We start from the raw sequence: 25,758 nt of genomic DNA on the forward strand, positions 1-25,758 counted from the left end.
CTTTCTTTTATATATATAGATGTAAAATATTTAAATGGCTATTAAAAAATAACGGTCTGAGATAAAAAATTGAAAATTTAGGATTGTATGTATCTTTTGCTTCTACATCTCATAAAAATAGTAAAAAACGGTTTTTCCAAAAATTAAAAAAATATATCAGGGGGGGCAACACCCCTTATGACGTACGGGTATGAAACTCCATATTATCCTATTCCCAGACCGCTAGAATATACATGTAAAATTTCATAAAAATCTGTTCAGTCGTTCTCGAGTTATAAATGGTGTAACTAACACAACCTCGACTTTCTTTTATATATATAGATGTAAAATATTTAAATGGCTATTAAAAAATAACGGTCTGAGATAAAAAATTGAAAATTTAGGATTGTATGTATCTTTTGCTTCTACATCTCATAAAAATAGTAAAAAACGGTTTTTCCAAAAATTAAAAAAATATATCAGGGGGGGCAACACCCCTTATGACGTACGGGTATGAAACTCCATATTATCCTATTCCCAGACCGCTAGAATATACATGTAAAATTTCATAAAAATCTGTTCAGTCGTTCTCGAGTTATAAATGGTGTAACTAACACAACCTCGACTTTCTTTTATATATATAGATGTAAAATATTTAAATGGCTATTAAAAAATAACGGTCTGAGATAAAAAATTGAAAATTTAGGATTGTATGTATCTTTTGCTTCTACATCTCATAAAAATAGTAAAAAACGGTTTTTCCAAAAATTAAAAAAATATATCAAGGGGGGCAACACCCCTTATGACGTACGGGTATGAAACTCCATATTATCCTATTCCCAGACCGCTAGAATATACATGTAAAATTTCATAAAAATCTGTTCAGTCGTTCTCGAGTTATAAATGGTGTAACTAACACAACATCGACTTTCTTTTATATATATAGATGTAAAATATTTAAATGGCTATTAAAAAATAACGGTCTGAGATAAAAAATTGAAAATTTAGGATTGTATGTATCTTTTGCTTCTACATCTCATAAAAATAGTAAAAAACGGTTTTTCCAAAAATTAAAAAAATATATCAGGGGGGGCAACACCCCTTATGACGTACGGGTATGAAACTCCATATTATCCTATTCCCAGACCGCTAGAATATACATGTAAAATTTCATAAAAATCTGTTCAGTCGTTCTCGAGTTATAAATGGTGTAACTAACACAACCTCGACTTTCTTTTATATATATAGATGTAAAATATTTAAATGGCTATTAAAAAATAACGGTCTGAGATAAAAAATTGAAAATTTAGGATTGTATGTATCTTTTGCTTCTACATCTCATAAAAATAGTAAAAAACGGTTTTTCCAAAAATTAAAAAAATATATCAGGGGGGGCAACACCCCTTATGACGTACGGGTATGAAACTCCATATTATCCTATTCCCAGACCGCTAGAATATACATGTAAAATTTCATAAAAATCTGTTCAGTCGTTCTCGAGTTATAAATGGTGTAACTAACACAACCTCGACTTTCTTTTATATATATAGATGTAAAATATTTAAATGGCTATTAAAAAATAACGGTCTGAGATAAAAAATTGAAAATTTAGGATTGTATGTATCTTTTGCTTCTACATCTCATAAAAATAGTAAAAAACGGTTTTTCCAAAAATTAAAAAAATATATCAAGGGGGGCAACACCCCTTATGACGTACGGGTATGAAACTCCATATTATCCTATTCCCAGACCGCTAGAATATACATGTAAAATTTCATAAAAATCTGTTCAGTCGTTCTCGAGTTATAAATGGTGTAACTAACACAACATCGACTTTCTTTTATATATATAGATGTAAAATATTTAAATGGCTATTAAAAAATAACGGTCTGAGATAAAAAATTGAAAATTTAGGATTGTATGTATCTTTTGCTTCTACATCTCATAAAAATAGTAAAAAACGGTTTTTCCAAAAATTAAAAAAATATATCAGGGGGGGCAACACCCCTTATGACGTACGGGTATGAAACTCCATATTATCCTATTCCCAGACCGCTAGAATATACATGTAAAATTTCATAAAAATCTGTTCAGTCGTTCTCGAGTTATAAATGGTGTAACTAACACAACCTCGACTTTCTTTTATATATATAGATGTAAAATATTTAAATGGCTATTAAAAAATAACGGTCTGAGATAAAAAATTGAAAATTTAGGATTGTATGTATCTTTTGCTTCTACATCTCATAAAAATAGTAAAAAACGGTTTTTCCAAAAATTAAAAAAATATATCAAGGGGGGCAACACCCCTTATGACGTACGGGTATGAAACTCCATATTATCCTATTCCCAGACCGCTAGAATATACATGTAAAATTTCATAAAAATCTGTTCAGTCGTTCTCGAGTTATAAATGGTGTAACTAACACAACATCGACTTTCTTTTATATATATAGATATTAGACTCAAGGCTTACTTGAAATCAGCACATAGATTGAATAATCAAGAGAGCGGTAACTACGTTAATGGTAGTCAGAGGCACTCATGGAAAACATGTGGGATGATAGCTAAAGGTGTAGAGAAAAGTGCAAACGAAGCAAGGCGCAAAGACTACTTCTTCTTTCAGTAACCTGTCCGACTATAGAACGTTTGCGAGCATATTGGGAATAATAACTTTGTTTACGACAACTCAAAACAGATTAGCGGATGTCTCTTGATAGCACTCTCGGAGATTTCAAAGTCAGGATCTTCTTCGGCTGGTCCTCTTCATAGGGTTAGCTTGCCTTGTATTGAGGTGTAAAAGGTTATACCTCTTTGGATGTCTAATCAAATGATCTACAGATGCGAAGAAACACAAGATACAAATTAATATAAAGAAAAAAAAGGTATCAAAATAATCTTACCCTTTGACAGGGGTCTACTCTTATAAACACACTTAAAAATCTCTTATATTTTGACGTGTTGGTTTTGTCTACATAACGGAAAATATAAAAGAAATAAAAAAGTATGCCTTTATAGAAAAATATTTAAGTAGAAAATACACTACTTCGTGTTTTCTCTGTGGTTCCAATAGACGGCACATTTTTCGGTAAATTCTTTAGACGGATTATAACGGGTAGTTGAAGGGGTTAGTTTGAATATATGCAAACAAAAACCAACGGTGAGTTAGCCAAAACATAGCTAGAAGATCCTAACGGGGATTTATTAGCATGGCCAAAAATTATTTATTGGAAACTTTTTACGGAAATTAAAGTTATTTACAGAGTGTTGCCCGCATGCCTAAAGAGAAAGGTATTTGATCAGTGTGTCCTTCCAGTCTTGACATACGGAGCAGAAATACCCTAAAGCAAATTACCCTAACTAAAGCCTCAGCTACCAAACTAAGAGCAGTGGTGGATTTAGGGGGGGGCTAGAGGTGCTGTAGCACCGGGCCCCCAGATTGAAGGGGCCCCCAGAAGACCTACACATTTGTCTAAAATTACGTATTTGGCATTCTGACGCGCCGTCGTACTTATTATTTATTGTAAAAATTACTTTGAAATTATTGTTGTATTCACAATTTCATATAATCTTTTTTCTGAGAGAAAAGGAAAGGAACACCCGATAACCACCCTTTTATGACATGACATAAATGGCAACAGATTAGCAGGTATACTTTTACATCTCCTTTTCGGAAATCTTACAATACAATGCTTTTAAATCGCTCTGAAAGTTAAAGGTGTTTGACAAAAATAGATGTCTTTCAATGGGTGCCATAAAGTTAAGAAATGAAATATAAAATATACCTACTTTACCCTTTAAGCTTAACAACAAGTAAAGCTTTTGTTTACAACCAAGTAAAGTACCTGAAGAACGTCAAAGACGACAATTAGTAATTCACACCTACTTAGTGTCATAAAAGCATTTGTTGAAAATAAACAAAGAAAAAAAGCGTTACCATGTCTTAGCCTTGTATTTTCTGCATAATTTTAAATGTACTGAAGTTTATATTGTTTTAATTTTTAAAGTGCCTTGTCAAAAAAGAGTTGGGTAGGGCCCTATACAAGAATTAGCACCGGGCCCACTATTGAATAAATCCGCCCCTGACTAAGAGTGAGACAGAGAAGAATGGAGCGGTCCAAAATCGAAGACAAAGAGAGAACAAAGGTAACTGACGTCATCAAAAGGATTGCTAGACTTAAATGGAGTTGGGCAGGACACATAGAAAGAATGACAGATGGGCGATGGACAAAGAGGTTATTGGAATGGAGGCCAAGAAAAGACAAGAGAAGCGTCGGTTGACCGCCTACAAGATGGACCGACGATTTAAGAAGGATAAATAAAAACTGGATGAGAGCGACGCAGGATAGACAGGGTTAGAAACGAGGGGAGGAGGCCTATGTTCAGTAGTGGACTTTTGAGGCTGGATGATGACATAGTGTTTTTAATAAAATTGAACAAGATATAGTATACCGGATTTTTGACACATTACAATATAATATGTTATAGAAGGTAACATTAAGAAGTGTCTGGCCTTTTACTAGTCCAGAGAAATAAGATTTTTCTCGTGACATATCCCCCTCCAAGCCGAAACCAAATTTTTTGAGTAGTATGGATATCTATAATAATAAAAATACAAAAATAGACGGTTTAGTTTTGATTTAAATCTGTCTCCTGCCATCCCCCGATAGCGCTATTTCTAGGTCTACCTTTTGTCAAGGAGGCAATGCAAGAAGACAAATTCAAATAAAAACTTCCGTAGTTCTCGGTATACACTAAAACTATTTATACCGGAGTAAGGTTAGAACGCCCTCTAATAATAATAACAGCCTATAATGTTTAATGTAATATAATAATAGCCTATATGTTTCCTGCAGCCGATTTTGATGATATACATAGTTATAAACAAACGAAGATCAAAAAAACGGTAAATTTTCGCTTTTTTCGTCTTATACCAAAAAGTTTTAAAAGCATTTTAAACAAATTTAAGAGTAAGAAACTCATAAATCGTATAAAAAACTTCGATATGGCGTTCGCTGAATATGTCTATCCTTATTGGTTGCTTAGAAAATTGCTAAAAAAATCATAAATTCTTAGTTTTTATGAATATTCATAACTTATGTAAAAATTAACTTAAAACCTTCTTATTACACGGAATGCTGAGACTTCTGGTGCTTAAATTATACTTTATATATTTCAAAGTAATTGGTAAATAGTTTAAAAGTTATTTAATTTGTTTATCCCAAATTCATTTTTTGCAACACTATAAGCCAGAAAATTATGAGGTTACAGTAATACTTCGGACAGTTTATGAAAGAAGAACATTATTTATACTATTAACTTAATTTAAAAAAAAATGACAAAAAGTAATTTTAAACAGTGTAAAATTATTTTGCAAAAACATGTCGATTTTTTGCATACTTATAAACAATTGGAATAACTTTTTGACCGTTACCCGTAGAAAAATTATTTGTTTATATTTGGAAAGACTGAATTTTTATACACATTTAGAAAGAAAAACAATTGTCCTAGGAAAATTAGGGACGAAGGTAGCCCCCCTACCCCTTTTTTTAATTCACATGTTCTTGCAAAATAATTTTGCAATATTTATAATTATTTTTTGTCATTTCTTTTTAATTAAATTAATAGTGTAAATCTTCTTCTTTCATAAACTATCCAAAATATTACTGTAGCTTCAACATTTTCTGACTTATCGTGTTGCAAAAAAATCGAATTTGGGAAAAACAAATTAAATAACTTTTAAACTATTTTACCAATTACTTTGAAATTTAGGGTATGATTTAAGCACCAGAAGTCTCAGCATTCTGTGTAACAAGAAGGTTCTAAGTTAATTTTTACATAAGTTATTAATATTTATAAAAACTTAAAATTTATGATTTATTTTGCAATTTTCTAAGCAACCAATAAGGATAGACATATTCAGCGAACGACATGTTGAAGTTTTTTATACGATTTATGAGTTTTTTACTCTTAAATTTGTTTAAAATGCTTAACTTTTTGGTAAGAGACGAAAATTACCGTTTTTTGATCTTCATTTGTTTATAACTATGTATATCATCAAAATCGGCTGCAGGAAACATATAGGTTATTATTATATATGTCCATACTACTCAAAAATTGTGGTTTCGGCCTGGAGGGGGTTGTGTCACCAACAGGATATTTTTTCCTTATTTTTCTTATACTGAACTAGTTGCACAGCTGCTCAAATTGTACAAAAATATTTTGAATTACTTTTGTATTAATAAAACTGTTCTAAAACCAAGCAGCAGTAATTAGAGACTCTATTTTTGATTTAAATACACGTTATTTTTGTTTAAAACCAACTCATATCTGCTTCATCGATATAAATACTGTGACAGTTTCCATTTTCCGTAGATATCTGTTATCTGGATCATGCAGGAGCAGGGCTTTATTCTGAAAAACAATTGCAGCTGGTGTTCAATGACGTATGCAATAATATTTATGCCAACCCGCATTCGCTGCACTTATCAAGCAAATTGACAGAGGATAATATCGATATTATTCGGTTTAGGTAAGTGTATTAATCGTTCTGTCAACTAGTAAGGCTTGAAAATGGTCCATAATTTACTAGCATAAAAACTGTTTTCAAATCATCGCATTAACATCGCATTACATGTTTAACGGAAATTATAAACGATGCTATAATTATATGGGATTTACTGAAATTGAAATTATAATTGAAACAAACATCGAGGATCCTATGTTTGATGCATTAATCGGGTTAGGTATCAAATATTGTGTGCAAGAAAAATTACATTTTCTGTGTATATAACATTTTTCTTTATTTTGTAATAACACAAGTAGATACTAGTACAGACAAGCTAGCTACAGTTTTAGTGATTTTAGGATTAGTAGGGCCTTTATGCAATAATCATCTCAGTTTAGAACTAAAGCCGAACTCAAACGACTCGTGTACTTGGCGAATAATCGTTACTTGCGTTACTTACTATGTCTTTTGGGAGGGTTACTAGAACAATTCTTTGACAATTAATAGTAGTATTAACATTATTATTATTAGTATTTGACAAATAATACAATAATTGTACTAGTAACCCACTCACACAGCATTGCCAGTATACGCAAGTGACGATTATTCGCCAAGTACACGAGTCGTTTGAGTCCGGCGTAAGACAAAGAATGGTCAAGTGCTATGTTTGGTTCGTACTTTTGTATAGTGCAGAAGTGTGGACGCTGAAAGTATCGATCATGAACAGAATTGAAGCATTGGATATGTGGATTCATAGACGGATGCTGAAGATACCCTGGACAGCAATAAAAACTAATGAAGAAGTAATAAGGAAGGTCAACAAAGAGAGAGAACTGCTAAAGACTGTTAAACATCGAAAAATGTCTTATCTGGGACATATAGTGAGGGGAAGTCGATATAGAGTGTTACAACTGATCCTTAAAGGTAAAATAGAGGGCCGTAGAGGTGTAGGAAGAAAACAAGTTTCTTGGTTAAAAAACATTCGTGAATGGACTCAGATATCAACTGCAGGACAATTATTCCATATTGCAGAAGATCGAGAAGCCTTCGCAATGGTGATCGCCAACGTCGGATAATTCTGATATGGCACGTGAAGAAGAAGAAGAAGGGCCTTTATATGCAAATACAGTTGAACCCCGATAAGTCGGCCTCCGACAACCCGGAAGTTCGGCTAACCGGGACCGATTTTCATCAGACAAAACAAATATTTTTTTCACTTTGACGGAGATTTTACCAAGAAATAAACAATACTATACAGGGTGAGGCAGATAAAAGTCCTATTAGAAATATCTCGAGAACTAAAAGAAACAGAATCATGAAAATTGGAATGAAGGGGTTTTGAAGAGTGGTCTCTTTAATGAAAATATTTTCATCGATTTGCTACTTCCGGTTATACCGGAAGTGGCTTATAACATCGTTTTTTTAAATGGAACATCCTGTATATTTTTACATTTTTGGATTCTCCTGGATGTCTTTTTTCTTAAAATATGAGGTTTGGTAATGTTATACAGGGTAGTTTAAGAGATAATTACGTTTCTTTTCTTAATTTCCTAGCAATATTCACACCCTGTAGAATTGTAGTAGTTTGACATCAAAAACTCTATTTATGTTCAAATGATTTTTAATATAGTCTACTCTTGTTAAAAATTGTTAGTATAGATAATGTTGAATTGTACTATACAGGGTTGGTCGAAACTCGGAAAGAGTATTTTCTGAGTTTTCTTAAATGGAACACCCTATATTTTATTATTGTAATGAAATAATATTTTAGACTACTTTTTTATTTCTTAAGCATTCCCTATACCTAACTGCTTTAATTTGTGAGTTATTGGTGATTCAAGCCAAACATTAATTTCAACAAAAAATACGTGAAATTTTATTAGGTTGGCCGTGAAAATATTCAATCACAAATAATTTTTCGGAAATAAATACATATTAATCTAGACTGATCTTTAAAATTGCCAATAATGGTTGAGCTATCAAAATACCTACGTAGTTAACATCCTTGGCGCGATTAACAATTAAGCACAAATTAAAGCATTTAGGTATAGGGAATGCTTAAGAAATAAAAAAGTACCATAAAATGTCTTTTCATTGCAATACTAAAATATTATAATTATATAATTAGAGTCTAGTTCTATATTATATAATTATAATGTTCCATTTAAGAAAATTCAGAAAATCTTCATTCCGAGTTTCGACCAACCCTGTATACTAAAATTTAACATTTAGCTCTACTAATAAATTTTAATAATATTAGACTATATTAAAAATCATTTTAACATAAATAGAGTTTTTGATATTCAACTACTACAATTCTACAGGGTGTGAAAGTTGCTACGAAATTAATAAAAGAACGTAATTAGCTTTTAAACTACCCTGTATAACATACAAAACGGCATATTTTAAGAAAGAAGACATCGAGTAGAATCTAAAAATGTAAAAATATACAGGGTGTCCCATTTAAACAAACGAAATTTTAAGCAACTTCCGGTATAACCGGAAGTGGCAAATTGATAAAAATATTTTCATTAAATAGATCACCCTTCAAAACCCCTTCATTCCAATTTTCATGATTCTGTTGCCTTTAGTTCTCTAAATATTTCTAATAGGCCAGTTATCTGCCTCACCCTATATACAACTGTACGTAACTTAGATGTACTGTCCATATATATTTCATGTTTTTGCAAATATAATCGAGTTTATCTGTAAGTGTACCGTCCTATATTAATTTTTACTATTTTCTCCAGCTAACCCGGACCGGATTTTCGATAACCCGGATCGGCTGAGGTCCCGTTTAATCCGACTTATCGAGGTTCCACTGTAATCATAAAACAATTGGATATGCGGATGATTTGGTAATCATCTTACTAGGAAAGTACAATACGGTAGTCAGAGGTCGTATGAATGAGGGTCTAGATCTAATGAGACAATGAACTTATTTTGAGGGGCTAAATATAAGTCCCCACAAATTCATGATAGTCGCTTTTATACGCAGATAGATGGAAATTAACAGAATTAGGTCCTCTAAAGCTGCAGGGACAAGCAATTCAGCCAAAGGGTGAGATAAAGTATCTCGGGGTTGAACTTGAACTAGACTCTAAAGTTACCTGGAACTGGCAATTGGAAAAAATAACAAACAGTGCAGTGACAACGCTTATGAGGGTCATACGTAAGTATGGGAAGAAATAGGGATTAAAATCGGACATGATGCTGGGTATACACCATGATGATCAAACCCTCAATCACTTATGCAGCGATAATGTAGTGGACTAAAAGATACTTCAAACAGCTACAAAATCCAAACTCAAGAAGGTGCACAGACTTGCGTGTATGGGGATAACTGGTGCTATGGGTACTATTCCAACAGCAGCTATGGAGGCTCTATTAGCCCTGTCTTCCTTGCATTTGATAATACAAGATGAGGTAAGATTGGGAGCCTACAGAATAAAGCAATCATTGAAACCTCGGAATGAAGGAACAGGGAATACGTGTATCATAAGAACTGTGAAGAAAGACATCTCTAACGCGGAAGAAAGAAACCTTTAGTAACCGACGGGCTTAAGATTATCGAGGGTTTGGAACCAGGAATATACACCAAAATCCAAGAATTAGCGAAAGCTTTTCCTTGGGGAGGAACTGTGCCATTTTTTAAAGGAAGATTTATACCATACTGTAATGTGCAATGCCAAATAATAAGAGCTTAGAAGGTGTAAACCTCTGAGAAGTTATATCTTAGCGTATTAAAAAAACAATAAAAAAAAGAAAAAAAACAAATTTAAAATATAATAAAAAAAATATATACAAAAAAAATAAATATATAAAAATATTTACATCCAAAACAGTGTATTTGTTTAGATAGTAGTATGTTAGTTTCTTATGTACATATATTTAGAGATAGAAATACAGAAAAAATTCCTATGACTAAAAAAAAAATTTGTTTTTAAAATAAAATGTCTGGCTAATTGGCTCAGCCAAGGCCATCAAATTCACACAAAAAAAAACAATAAGAGGTCACTTGAAAAATAGCACTAGACCAGGCTGGTGTGTTACTGCCTCAGAAAACTGAATGAACTAAGAGACCGGAACAAAGTTGAGTTTATTTGAGTACCAGGGCATCAGGGCATCGAAGGCAACGAGAAAACAGATAAACTTGCTAAAAGAGGAACGAACGTATCAAACGGACTGGCTGTGACTCTGGGAGTACCAACAGCTTCACTACATAGAGCTGTTGTAGAAGTCTGGATCCGGAAAAGTCAAGGGAAAGTCCCAACAGATTGTAAAATTTTCATTGGTGGACATACTCACTAATATCTACTCCAACCCGCATTCGCTGCACTTATCAAGCAAATTCACAGAGGATAATATCGATGTTATTCGGTTTAGGTAAGTGTATTAATCGTTCTGTCAACTAGTAGGGCTTTAAAATGCTCCATTATTTACTGGCATAAAAACTATTTTCAAATCATCGCATGTTTAACGGAAATTATAAATGATGTTATAATTATATTAGTCCAGAAATCCACTGCTCATCCGCTAGGAAAAATATTCTGATTCAGATTTTTTGCACAATCTTACTCAAAAAGGACTCCTTTTAACAAATTTGCATGTTGCCAGGATCAAAAGGTGGTCAAAAATTTTTTAAACGTTTTTTTTTGTTTTTTCCTAAAATTATTTTTTTTGCATGGAAAAAAGTTTTTTTAGGTTTTTTGGATCATTTCAAACAGAAAAGGTATTTAGTGACTTTTCTCTAAAAATGATAGTTTTTGACATATAAGCGATTAAAAATTGAAAAATTGCGAAATCGGCCATTTTTAACCCTCAAAAACTATGTGAAAAACTGAAAATTTGAATATTGCCAAGGTAGGTAGATATTCTTTAAACATTGATTGATAAAATCCCGAAGAGTTTTTTGCAATAGAATATTCAAAACTACTTTGTTTTTTAATTGCTAATCAAGCGTGCCCGACACTATTTTCCACCGACAGTATGGTGCAAATGAAAGGAATAAATTCGTTATTTCGTAAACCGGCGACTTTAAGGAAAAATCCAGAAACAGGTCGATTTTTATTTTTAAGTTATGATATTGTGGCATATATGGTATACTAGTGACGTCATTCGTCTGGGCATGATGACGTAATCGATGATTTTTTTAAATGAGAATAGGGGTTCTTCAAACTCTAAGGTCTTCAAAGGTTCTTCAATTCTCTATTCAGTAATGTAAACATTTACATAATTATTTTTACAGGGTGTCCTTCTACTTCTTTTTTTTTTGTCAAATAATTTAATTTAATAAAAATTTTTTGAACACCCTCTATAAATAATTACGTAAATGTTTATATTACTGAATAGAGAATTGAAGAACCTTTCAAATGAGCTAGCACACGACCCCTATTCTTATTTAAAAAAATCATCGATTACGTCATCACGTCCAGATGGATGACGTCACTTGTATACCATATATGCCACAATATCATAACTTAAAAATAAAAATATCGACCTGTTTCGGTATTTTTCCTTAAAGTCGCCGGTTTACGAAATAACGAATTTATTCCTTTCATTTGCAACATACTGTCGCACAGTGGTGAATTTTGCCGGAAACCTGGCCAAAATGCAAAAATTTAAGTTTATATATTCCGAGAAATTTTATATGAATCTTGCTCGGTAGGTTTCTGAGGATCATAAACAGCCATTGAGGGTAGAACAATACAACCATATCACATATTATTATTAGTGTAAAGTTGGGATTGAACGAAAGCGGACCGAATAAAATTAAAGTGTGTTATACAATTGAGGCATTGTTAGGTTTTCGTTTAAAATTATAGACGTGTGTTATTTTGTTATTTTATAGTGGATGCTATTTCTGGAGGTAAGTGGAGTATTTCAATATACTTTTGAGATTCTTTTTCCTAACATAAACTTTATTTACAACATATTTACAAAATGATGGCAAGAATGTTCAATCGTTTTCTGTTAACCAAGTATTAAAATGGGAAAAGTAAAAAAGTCAGCTTTGGTCAGCAAAGATTTATTGCTTAATAAATAACTCAATATGTATATAAATATTCCTTAAGAAATCATCTGCAACAAGTTGCAAACTTAGCGGAATTCTTCATTTTCAAAGACTGTAACATGCTGGAGAATTTCTACATTAAGAGACTTTAATGTTATGGTCAGTTAATAAAGTAAGAACAAAATATGAAGCAGCCGATCCAGTAAATTTACAGTTTTTTTTACACAAGAACCGCCGTTTTTTGTTTTTTTTTTTGCTTTCTTCTTCTTTTTTTTTTAATCTTTAAATCCTTTTACCTTTATGTATAGGTCTATCTTGTTGCTTTCTTATTTTTATATTTTTTAATAATTTTGGTCGTGTGGGTCCAAAAATTTTGCCTTTTTTTAAATAAAATGCATAAACGATACTTTATATTAAGAAGCCAAAAATAGGTAGGTCAACTCTTAATACATTTTAATTGTTTTGTAAATGGATCCGATTAATTATATTTATTACCTATCAATGTGTGGCTTCTTAACACAAAGTTTCGTTTATGCATTTTATTTTTAAAAAGTTAAAATTTTTGGCTCACACGACCAAAATTATTAAAAAATATAAAAGTAAGGAAGTAAAAACATAGGATTATAAGAGTAAAAGGACTTAAAAGTTAAGAAAAAGAAGAAGAAAGCAAAAAAAAATAACAAAAAACGGCGGCTCTTGTGTAAAAAAACTGTAAATTTACTGGATCAGATACTTCATATTAAATTCTTACTTTATTAGCTGACCATATAACATTAAAGTCTCTTAATGTAGAAATTCTCTAGAATGTTACATTTTTTTATAAATGAAAAATTCCGCTAAGGGTGCACCTGGCTGCAGATGACTTTTTAAGGAATATTTATATACATTTTGAACTATTTATTAAGCAAAATATCTTTGCTAATCAAAGTAGACTTTTTTACTTTTCCCTTTTTAAAACTTGGAAAACTTTAAACGATTGAAGATTATTGCCAATATTTTGCAAATATGTTGTAAATAAAGTCTCTTGTAAAATAATACACGTCTATAGTTCTAAATGAAAAACCAAACAATGCCCCAATATTATTTTATAACACACTTAATTTTTATTTGGTCCGCTGTCGTTCAATCACACCTTTACATTAATATAAATATATGATCTCATAGGCGCCCATATCCATGGGTACAGCCCCGGCACCCTAGCTTTTCTGTTGCTTTAAACTACATTATATTGTCATCCAATTGTAATGTGCAACATCTTCACGTCTGGCCCCTTCCCTAAAAAATTTTTAGATGGGCGCCCATGCATGATCTGCATGTATTGTTCTACCCTTAACGGCCGTTTATGATTCTCAAAGGCCTACAGAGCAAGGTTCATATAAAATTTCTCGGGGTATACCATTAAACTTAAATATTTACATTTTGGCCAGGTTTTCGGCGAAATTCACCACTGTGTGTCGGTGGAAAATAGTGTCGCGCACGCTTGATTAGCAATTAAAAAACAAAGGAGTTTTGAATGTTGTATTGCAAAAAACTCTTCGGGATTTCATCAATCGATGTTTAAAGAATATCTAACTACCTTGGCAACATTCAAATTTTCAGTTTTTCACATAGTTTTTGAAGGTTAAAAATGGCCGATTTCGCAATTTTTCAATTTTTAATCGCTTATATGTCAAAAACTGTCATTTTTAGAGAAAAGTCACTAAAGACCTTTTCTGTTTGGAATGATCCAAAAAACCTAAAAAACTTTTTCCATGCCAAAAAAATAATTTTAGGAAAAAACAAAAAAAAAACGTTTAAAAAATTTTTGACAACCTTTTGGTCCTGGCAACATGCAAATTTGTTAAAAGGAGTCCTTTTTGATGGTAGGGGAGCCCAAGCGGGGATTTTTGCAGTTACTCGAGCGCGTCAGATTATCACATGGGGAGAAACCTTGTATCCTGTAAATGTACCTATACCATATATTGGCTCTTAACACAGGGAAGTTCGTTAAGGGGGGCCCGAAAAAGAAAATCTATCCTTAAAAAAACTCGAAATTGTCAGATTAAGATAAGGTAAGTTAAAAACATGCAAAAGAGTGTATATTTCAAAAATCTTACGATTTGTGCCGGGCGTAAGGAAATGGGTGAGTCCCAAAATTTCACAAGAAAAAAGCGAATATTTTGCGAAATAAATGACAGATCGAAAAACTAAAAAAATTGTGCTCAATATTTTTTAAAAATATATCGAATGATACTAAACACGACTTCCCACGGAGAGGGGTGGGGGTAAATTTAATATTTTAAATACGAATCCCGCGATATTTAGCGAAATGAACATCAGATCGAAAAACTGTAAAATACACTTATTCAATATTTTTGAAAAATCTATACAATGGCACCACACACGACATCCCACGGAGGTGGGGTGGGGGGTTACTTTAAAATCCTAAATAGGAGTCCCCATTTTTTATTGCAGATTTGGATTCCTTACGTAAAAATAAGTAACTTTTATTCGAAACATTTTTTCAAATTATGGATAGATGGCGTTATATTCGGAAAAAACGATTGTTGGAAATGGAAAATTAAATTAAAAAATGGCAAGCGCCCACTAAAATGGAAAACTTTACTTAACTTTTTTTGGTTTTAAGACCTACTTTTCACAACCCAATAGGTCCCCAAAGCGCTCGAGTGACTGCACATTTAGCATACTTTGCTCCCCTACCATGAGTAAGATTGTGCAGAAAATCCGAATCAGAATATTTTTCCTAGCGGATGCGCAGTGGCTTTCTGGACTATATGGGATTTACTGAAATTAAAATTATAATTGAAACAAACATCGAGGATCCAATGTTTGATGCATCAACTCGGGTTAAGTAGCAAATATAATGTGCAAGGAAAACTCCATTTTCAGTGTTGTTTATATTTTTCATTATTTTGTAATACCACAAGTAGATTAATAGTATAGACAAGCTAGTTAAAGTTTTAGCGGTTTTAGGATCAGTGGGGCTTTTAAATGCAAATAATCATAAAACAATTGGATATGCGGATGATTTGGTAATCATCTTACAAGGAAAGTACAATACGGTAGCCAGAGGTCGTACGAATGAGGGCCTAGATTTAATGACACATTGGACTTACATGGAGGGGCTAAATATAAGTCCTCACAAATCCATGATAGCCGCTTTCATACGCAGATAGACGGAAATTAATGGAATTAGATCCTCTAACGCTGCAGGTATAAGCAATTCAGCTAAACGTTGAGATAAAATATCTCGGGGCTATACTAGACTCTAAACTTACCTGGAACTGGCAATTAGAAAAAATAGCAAGCATTGAAGTGACGACGCTTATGTGGGTCATACGCATGTATAGGAAGAAATGGGGATTAAAATCATGACGCTGACATGATGCTGGGTATACACTATGGTGATCAAACCCTCGATTACTTATGCAGCGATAATGCAGTGGACTAAGATACTTCAAACAGCTGCAAAATCCAAACTCAAGAAGGTGCACAGTAGAGATGTTGAAAAAGTATCTATTCGTTACAAAGTACTCGTTACTTACGAATACCGAAAGTAACTATTACTATACAGAGAGGCAAATCGTTACTTTTATTACTGTGATTACTTCGTACCAATCGTATCAGAGCGAGTAACGACTATTGTATCTACTTTGATTACTCTGATTACTTCGTTACTTCGTGCCAATCGTATCAAAGCGGGTAACGATGATTGTATCTAATTTGATTACTCTGATTACTTCATTACTGCGTACCAATCGTATCACAGCGAGTAACGACTATTGTATCTACAACCAGTACCCTTGATTACTTTCTACCAATCGTATCCCAGCGAGTAACGGACGGGACCGGCATTTTATGAGTGTTATCGAATATCATTATCGGTATGAAGCATTTTAAGGGTGTGATTACAAAATACCTAGCTACTGAAAAATACGATTCTCGATATGATTACCAGTACTTAAATACAAAAGTAACAAAAGTAATTAAATCTGTATAAATTTCGTGGGGCTCAGTGGAGGCTGTTCTTCAGAGAGAATGGAAAGACCAAAGAGTAATGCGATAATTTATTAATGAGACCTACACTAAGGGTCGTTACCCCGGGAGAACTTTGAGTACTGACTTATGACTTATTCGCGTTTCAGTTGAGGACTCTAGGATGCTACATATTGACTGAAGTTAAAGGCACATCTTGATTGGTTGAAGTGATTCTTGAGAATGATTCTAAAGTGTGTATTCTTTCTCAGCGGTGGCACTTAGTATTGGTGTCAGGCCACGCGCTGAGTATGTTTACAAAATATTGAGAACAAAGAAATATATTCGATCATCAAATTAAATATGCAATGCCCGAATTATTGTTTACAATTTACAATTCGTGAACTAAATTAGAACTAAATAAATAACCTGCTAAATTTGTTAGATGACCTACCCCATAAAAGTAGAAAAATTTTATGCGGAGACTTTAACATTGATTATGCTGCTGCTTGTGCTACACAAATATCCTTGATCAACATATTTGAATCCTATGGTCTAACAATGCACGTTGATTCTCCTACAAGGATTACAAAAACTTCATCTACCATAATTGATTATACTGTCTCAGATTTCTCACCTCTTGATGTCCACTCTACACTTATTAATGCTGGACTATCTGATCATGATGCAGTTTATACGAAGTTTAATATCTTTAGCAAACCCTCCTCGAAAACCCGACGTTAAAGCAGGATTTTTTCTACCCGGAACTTTCGTAATTTCCAAAATTTATGCTTAACCTCTGAGTGGCGCTTTCCTGATATGGACGTGGATACTAATTTCAGTGATTTTTTAGATAAGCTTGTCTGTATCTTCAATAAAGGATTTCTTTTAATTCCAATTAAGCCAAAACATCGCAAACCCTGGACTACTAAAGGTATCCGAATATCTTCCAAGAATATGCGTTCTCTACTCTACATCAAGAAATTTACTACCAACGTCTCTATCACTAAATATATCACCAAGTACAGGGCAACCTATTTTAAACTTATAAAATCAGCTAAAAAAATCTACTACCAAAACCGCCTGGGAAGCTCTAAATATCTAAAATTCAGACCCTGAAAATCTAAATGAATACTTTGTTAATGTGAGTAAAAATATTACATCAACTATTTTGCCACAAAAAGATCCCATTTCCTATCTCCCTAATTCAGAAAGGTCTCGAATTCATTCTTTATAAAACCAGTCGATAAATCTGAACTGATCCAAACAATCAATAGTATCAAAAGCAAATCTTCCTGTAGTACTGGTGGTCTTTTTTTCTAATCTCCCAGAAAATGTGTTGGAAGTCCTCATTTCACTGATTAATGATTCTATGATTATTTTGAGAAAGGCAAATTTCCAGAGAGCCTAAAGACTGCCATCATTATTCCTCTTCATAAGGGTGGTGAAATATCTAATACCTGCAATTATAGACCTATTGCACTACTACCGATACTCTCCAAAATTATTGAGAGACTCATAAAAACCCGACTCATGTCCTTTCTCGTTGAAAACAACATTTTATCACAAAATCAGTTCGGCTTTTTAAATAATAAATGCACCACTGATGCCATGTTTTCTGTACTACATGAGTTTTTGTGACTACGCCAAAGCTCTTGATTGTGTAAATCACAACATTTTGTTAAAAAAAACCAAGTTTCTACGGAATTCGAGGTATTTCTTTAAATTGGTTCCAATCTTACTTGGATGATAGGAAACAACTGGTTAGAGCAAATGATACAGACTCTAGTCTCAAAAACATTGTATGTGGGGTACCTCAGGGATCAGTATTGGGTCCTCTACTTTTCCTTATCTTTATTAATGACATTACTAGTTTAAAAATCGATGGAAAAATCTTTCTTTTTGCTGATGATACTAGTGTCACTTGGAGCAACTCAAATATTGCATGCAACTTTTCATGCTGCTATAACTTCTGATCTCTTACAATAAAAACCTGGTCTAACTCTAACCTTACCTCTTAATAACAGCCAGATCAGTACTGTTGATTCTGTAAAATTTCTTGGTATTTTTTTAGACAGCAACCTTAAATGGTCCCTCCATATTAATTTGTTAAGGAAGAAACTATCTTCAGCTTGCTATGCTATAAGATCTGTTTCGAATGACAATTTGGCATCTTCCAAAATAACATATTTTTCTTTGTTCGAGTCACATCTTCGTTATGATCTTCCTTTTTGGGGTTCTGGTAGAGCTTCCCAATTCGAAATTATTTTCAAATTACAAAAAAGAGCAATAAGATATCTGTTTGGCCTCAGAAGAACAACATATTGTAGAAGTTACTTCAAAGATCACAGAATTTTAACCCTTCCATCTTTATATATTTTAGAAACTGTTTGCTTAATTCGTAAACATCTACATGTCTTTCCACCAAGACCTAATCATAACTACTTCACGAGAAATTCTACCTTTGACGTCTATTTGCCGACCCCGTCATCTGAGTTAGTAAAGAAATTTATATTATATTCCGCAAAAAAACTTTACAACCATCTCCCTCTACAAATTGAATCTGCAGCATCTTTCCCCAAATTCCGTAAAATTACAAAATGCCTACCTATTCGAAAGACCATATTATGCAGTAGAAGATTTTCTTAATCAATAACTAGAAATTACAGTACCCTTTGCACAAGTAGTATTTTTATTATTATTTTTCATCTATATTTGGGTGTCATATGCAGCAGTTTAACTTTTAAACTTAATTACGAGGTAGACTATGCAATTTGCAATTTATTTAAATTTTTAAAGTTTGCAATTGACTAACTGTTTAACTTCATTATTATTATTTTTTAATTTATACTGACGATTTATGTAATTTTAGTAAATTGAATTGTTATTGTTTTATTTTCTTGGCTTTTTGTAAGCTTTGTCGATAAAATTGTACAATTTTTCATGACAATAAAGCATATTTCTATTCTATTCTATTCTATAGAATATATTAAACAGGTAGCAAGTCATGTATTTATAGAAAATTTTTGAAAACACTTTATACTGATTATATAATAATATCTACAGAATTTTGCAGCATTTCAATACAACCGATGAAGAATACACCTTAATTTTTACATCTGGAGCAACCCAATCATTAAAAATAGTCGGCGAATCTTTCAATTATGGCCTAGAAGGGAAAGGATGCTTTACTTATCTAGAAAATAATCACACATCAGTTCTTGGTATGAGAAGTTATGCCAAAAGTATAAGAGAAATAAAAACTGAAGACGCCTTTAGAATATTTGCACAAAGTACAACAAATTCTAAAGTAGAATGTACGGAATTTAACAACCTTTTTATTTACCCCGCTGAATGCAACTTTTCTGGTACCAAATATCCTCTAGAATGGATAGAAAAAATCCAAAAAGGAGCACTTAATCCTTCAGTGGACTTCAAAAGTAGAAACTGGTATGTTCTGTTAGATGCCCCTTGTTTTTTGTCAACATCTACACTTGACTTATCCCAGTATAAACCTGATTTTGTTACTATATCGTTTTACAAAATTTTTGGATATCCAACTGGATTAGGAGGATTGTTGGTAAGAAAATCAAGTGAGAAAGTTTTGCATAAGAAATATTACGGTGGAGGTACTGTGGAGATGGTACTTAGTGAGCAAAATGTATCTGTTCCTAGGAAAAAATTAAGTGAAAGGTGAGTAAATTTTATAATTTTTATCATTTAGCAATTTAATTATTGTATACTGAAGGCGAAGCGAACAATGAAATCTACTGAATCTTAAAATATAGTGTTTCTTCTAAAACCTTTTTTCCCTGGGCCCATCTGATCCAAAAAATTTCCGTTATCACTGAAGCTGAAGCTCTTTGTGTTTGCTGACTGCCCATTGTAGTTTTCTACACCTAGTCTAGAATTTGTGTACCCTGTAGAAGTTGTACAGGTCTTTTGCTGGCGTGTCTTAAATATGCTTGTTATTCTAGGTCTCCTCTTGGTGTCTCATATACTTTTCGTCTTTTGCTGCCCAGCGCCTCGTAAACACATAATACATGTTTTACAGTTATTGGTTCCTTATCACAGATTCTGCAGTTAAGGCCTCCATTGTAAATGCCTATTTTATTCAGGAATTTCCTTACTGGTGCATACCAGATTAACATTCCCCTTACTATTCTCAGTTTGTTCCTCTCCGTATATGGGGTAGTACCTCTGTTCTTTTATACATGGTCTACCAATGAATATTTTCCCATATGTTTGTTTTGGGATTCTCTATCAATATCGCTCATGCCTTTCCCGGATGCAGTACGCTACATCTACACTCAAAAAAATTTAGTTCGTAATATTGATTAACAGTGATTATTGAATAGTATTTCGTTGTATTAACAACAATTTTTTTCGTTTCAACGAACTTTTAGACATTGACGAATGTATTTGGTTATTGTCACAATGATTGAATAATAATTGTGAAAATAACTAGAGTACATTAATTAATAACACTCAATTTTATTAGCCAATAACTTAGTTTCGTATATTTAATAAATAATGTTAATTCTGGCAGCAACTCACTTTCTTGATTTCGTAGATGACAAGCAATTACCTTGGTTTATCGTGACAACGTACAGATTTCATTAAAACAATGTACAAATGTTGTTAATATAGAGTAATATTATGATTATTGTATAGATGTAAACTGATTCTTGTGACAACGAATGCGTACATGGTGACAATAAACGTAGTTGTTGAGACAATAAATGTTTTGCTTGACCATTTGAAATATAACGGCTTTTCCTTATCGTGATACCCCTAGCTTCTCTGTGTTACCATTGTTTAAAAAAGAATTCTTTATTAAACAATGCTGTTACCTCTGCCGAAGTGCCGAATAATAATTTCATTTCGTTTCCAAGTGTAGTCCTTAGTAGAAGGAAGTTTTCGTGTGTCTATTATCGTGAAATTTCGGTCGAATTCTTTTTAAATTGTTTTCGAATCCTAAGAAAACTAATTTGTATTTTTAAAAATTTAAACGCAGAGTAAAATATTACAGTATTATCGAAGGTCTGAAGTCCCTGAGAACTTCTATAATGATTATTTTAATAAGTCACAGGGGTGAAAAAGAGAAAAGGACATCGCACACATCTTATGGAAAATATAATATCACTCAAATTCAATAAAACTTATACGAATAGATTCGTTTTAAAGTAACGGTCAAATCTTATCATTGCGCCAACTCTTAATTACGTATAATTACGGCGCAAATTGCAATTAAAGTTTATCGAAATCACATTTTTTGAGTCAGTAAAAGTGTCAGTTACCATCACTATTGCTCTGGGTGCTATTCAAAAGAGCTTAAAACCCCCGCTGGGCCTAAGCGGATTAGTGAAACTAATCCGCTGATTTATGGAGTACCGACAATTTGGGTGTTTTAAAATATTTTTTCTCTCTCTAACTTATGCACGTACCCATTTGATTTCAGATTTATTTATATCAATTTCTGCTCTTATTATTGAAAATACAGTAGACTCGCGATTATCCGAGGTAACTGGGACCGTGACTACCTCGGATACGGAAAAACTCGGTTAACACTGAGATTGGTTATATTGATAGAGAAACACGTAAATAATCATACTGTGGATATTTTAATGACAAAATTAATACAGTACTTTCTATAAAAGATAAAAACATTTACCTTATCAATATTACTGTTTAAAAAAGTCTTTGATTTTGCATAAGCTTTATTCCTCTTTTTGATATTGAGTCGGCGATGTTGCGCCAAGGTTGAAAATTGTAACTCACCTGTTATGACTTTTGCCTCGGTTAACCGAGGGGCTCGGATGACCGAGACTCGGATAATGGCGAGTCTACTGTATAGACTTGGCGCAATGATAAGATTTGACCGTTAATTTAAAACGAATCTATTCGTATAAATTTTATTGAATTTGAGTGACATTATATTTTCCATAAGATGTGTGCGATGTCCTTTAGTATGATTTTTAATTTTAAATATACCATTCAAAAGAAACTTTTTGTTTATTCTAAGGGACTTTCAGCCCTCGGTAATAATGTAATCTTTTATTCTGCGTTTAAATTTTTCAAAAATACATATTAGTTTTCTCAGGATTCCATAAAAAATGAATGCGTTTAAAAATAATTCGATCGAAATTTTGCACCTGCGCTCTCAAAAAGGATTAAAGTGATATACATTTTTGGAATCACTATTTCAAACGCTTTTAAATGAGCTTTCACATGATGTACTTTCCCATTTAAAAAAAATCAAAGTTATGCGTGTCACTTGAAGAGGAATCGAGTAAAGTTTGAAACATTGATGTTATAATATACAGTAAAACCTCGATATAACGGACATCTATTTAACGGACTTCGGATATAACGGACAAAAAAATCCGGTCGAGTTTGAAAAAAATTAGAAACGTCTCTGTATTTTACAAAGAATGTCAAGAACATTTTCGTTATAGCATTGTGCGGACACATTTCTAATTATAAAAATACAGCAAACTTCAAAAGTTGCTTGTTTGCAACTTAAAAAAGTAATTTGATTTATTTTAAACCTATTTTTATATAACGGACTTTCGGCATTAACGGACACCCCGTCCCCCCATTTAGTCCGTTATATCGAGGTTTTACTGTACTTTGATTATTTTAAAAATCGACCTGTCCGAGCGTTTTGCTTACGTGCTAAAAATAAATAAGTTAATAAGGGGGTGAAGTGTAACACTTATTCCAGAGCACTGTATAAGTGAAATCATAATATAATTTCTCATATTATGAGAGATCACACAGTGTAAAGTCCATTAGGTTTAGGACAAAAAAGGGGGATTTAAAAAATTATTATCAATTAATATCATGCATTGGGCTAATGCATTCAGTAATTATTAATATAAAATACGTTCACAGTAGGAATGAACGAAACTGATTGTAGGAATGAATAGAATTGCTTGTAAGAATATCCGTATTTATTGTGGGAATGAACGGAATTAATTGTAAGAATAAACGGAAATAATTGTAGAAATAAACGAAATACGTTAGGAGAAATAACACTGTTATTGGCACAACGAATAGTCTTCGTCGGTCAATTAACGACGTTGTTGTTTCAATTAATAGTGTTCGTTGACTCAATGAACAGAATTCGTAATATCAATAAAGGATATTATGGTATACATAATGAATGTTCATCCATTCAATAAACGTAATACATTGGATCAACGAACGAAAATAATGAATTGATGAACATCGCTTTGTTGTTCCAATAAATCCAAGAATTGGACAAATTTTAAGTATTGCGTTTGTTGTCTGAATTGACATTTTTATTGATATTACGTACCTTTTTCGTTGAGTGTATACGTACTGCAGCCTTTGGCGCTCTTAGAGTCACAACTGCTTTGATTGATCTGTTGGATCCTCTTTTAGCAAGTTCTTCTGCTTTTTCATTGCCTTCGATGCCCTTACGCCCTGTGACCTAGACAAGCTCAACTTTGTTCTGGTCTCCTTAATTAAGTTCTCTGATACAATCCCACGCCAGCCTGGACGTTATTTTATTGACACTTGACACACCAGTACTTTTATTGCCGCTTGGCTGTCGTATAATATATGGGTCTGCTTTTTTTCAAGAGCTCTCTCATTATTTCCCTTTGCACATTTCAGCTTCGCATAAATATCCGTTTGAAAACGGCACAATTACTCCACAATGTAGAGCTTTTGCGAATTCTTGGATTTTGGAGTATATTCCTGCTCTAACACTCTCTCTAGTCTTGGATCCGTATACCACATCCTACTCTATTGGTTGTGGTACTCCTTGTTTCTCCATATATTTCTGTCTGAAATAGACACCCTGTATAACCTCTCAAAATTGTATCTAATGCAGTTCCGCATTAAAGATGTCCTTCGTCAGAGTCCTTCTGATACTCTATGCACTGCCCCTTCATTGCGAAATTTCAGTGATAGGTTTTTATTCCGTAAGCTTCCAGTCTTGCCTCTTCTTGTATTACCAGTGCACCTTCTTTAGTTTGGATTTTGCAGCTGTTTGAAGTATCTTAGTCCACTAGATTATCGGTGCATACGTAATTGGGGTTTAATCACCATGGTGTATAACCCAGTGCACCATGTCCGGTTTCAATCCTCATTTCTTTCCATATGTGCGTCTGACTAGAGTTATCACTACATTGCTTTTTTATTTTTTCTTATTGCTTGTTCCAGGTAAGATTCGAGTCTAATACAAACCCGAGATACTTTATCTCTCCCTTAAATTTCTTGTATTTCTTATCCCTGCAGCTTTAGAGGACTTAATTCCTCTAATTTTCGTCTGCGTGTGAAAGGACATTTGACTTTTCGAAAGAAGTCCATTGTCTCGCTAGTTCTACTGCCTCGTTGAGACGATCGATCTCTTACTACCGTTTTTACTTCCCTTGCGAGATGATTACCAAATCATTTTTAAATCTTCCAATCACTATTTGCCTTTAAAATGTTTATTAGTCTGTCCATCACTAGATTCCACAGCAATGGTGACAGAACTCCTCCATGTGGGAATTCTCTGTCGACCCGGGCCAACATGGTCTCTCCCAGGATGGTGGTAGTTACAATTCTACTCCTGAGTATAGATTCTATCCAGTTCAAACAATTTTTCTCAGCTACTTTGCGACTCAGGGCATGGGTTATGGGTATTATTGAAGTGTTGTCAAAAGCCCTCTCTGTATTCAAAAAGGCTCCCATCATCACGTCTTTATTTTCAATTGTGTTATCCACTTTTTCTACAACTCTTTGGGTGCTATCTTGATTGAATTTGCATTTGAATGAAGTATTTTATTTATTTTTGGAATTGTACTTTAAGTTTAAATTAATATTATTTTTTTAAGGTTTGAAGATGGAACTCTGCCTTTTCTTTCAATACTTGCTCTAAAATATGGATTTGATACCATCAAAAGATTGAATCTATCTTTTGACTTAATATCAGAACATACATTTTCACTTGCACAATACGTTTATAAAAGACTTTTAACTTTACACCATTCAAATGGTGCACCAGTGGCTATTTTATATCACGATACGACTTTTGTTACATCACAGCATCAAGGACCGATTGTGAATTTCAATCTAGTTAGGTGCAATGGCGAACATGTCGGATATTCAGAGGTAAGTCAATATATATATACACAATGTATATATACAGAACAAATAAATAAAATTAAAATAAATATAAAACAACAAACTGTCAACAATATATTTATTTATTTCGGCAAAAAGGCGTTCCTATTTCTCGAAGAGGGTAGGTATGTTACGGACCGAG

General features: G+C 32.9%; 1 protein-coding gene across 6 annotated transcripts in view; it reads left to right on the top strand.

Moving 5' to 3' along the window:
• The window catches only part of LOC126883294 (molybdenum cofactor sulfurase 3), a 167,854-nt gene that overhangs the window by 84,896 nt on the left and 57,200 nt on the right, over nt 1-25,758 (top strand). For 3 of the 6 annotated variants that reach the window (XM_050648649.1, XM_050648650.1, XM_050648651.1), the window contains exons 2-4: nt 6,355-6,511; nt 19,542-20,168; nt 25,328-25,604. In XM_050648649.1, coding sequence (XP_050504606.1) covers nt 6,355-6,511; nt 19,542-20,168; nt 25,328-25,604 — 1,061 coding nt within the window. The remainder of the gene's footprint in view (nt 1-6,354; nt 6,512-19,541; nt 20,169-25,327; nt 25,605-25,758) is intronic. The other 3 variants (XM_050648653.1, XM_050648652.1, XM_050648654.1) reach the window with 2 other exon arrangements.

Source organism: Diabrotica virgifera, chromosome 4 (assembly GCF_917563875.1).
Source record: "Diabrotica virgifera virgifera chromosome 4, PGI_DIABVI_V3a".
NCBI lineage: Eukaryota > Metazoa > Arthropoda > Insecta > Coleoptera > Chrysomelidae > Diabrotica > Diabrotica virgifera.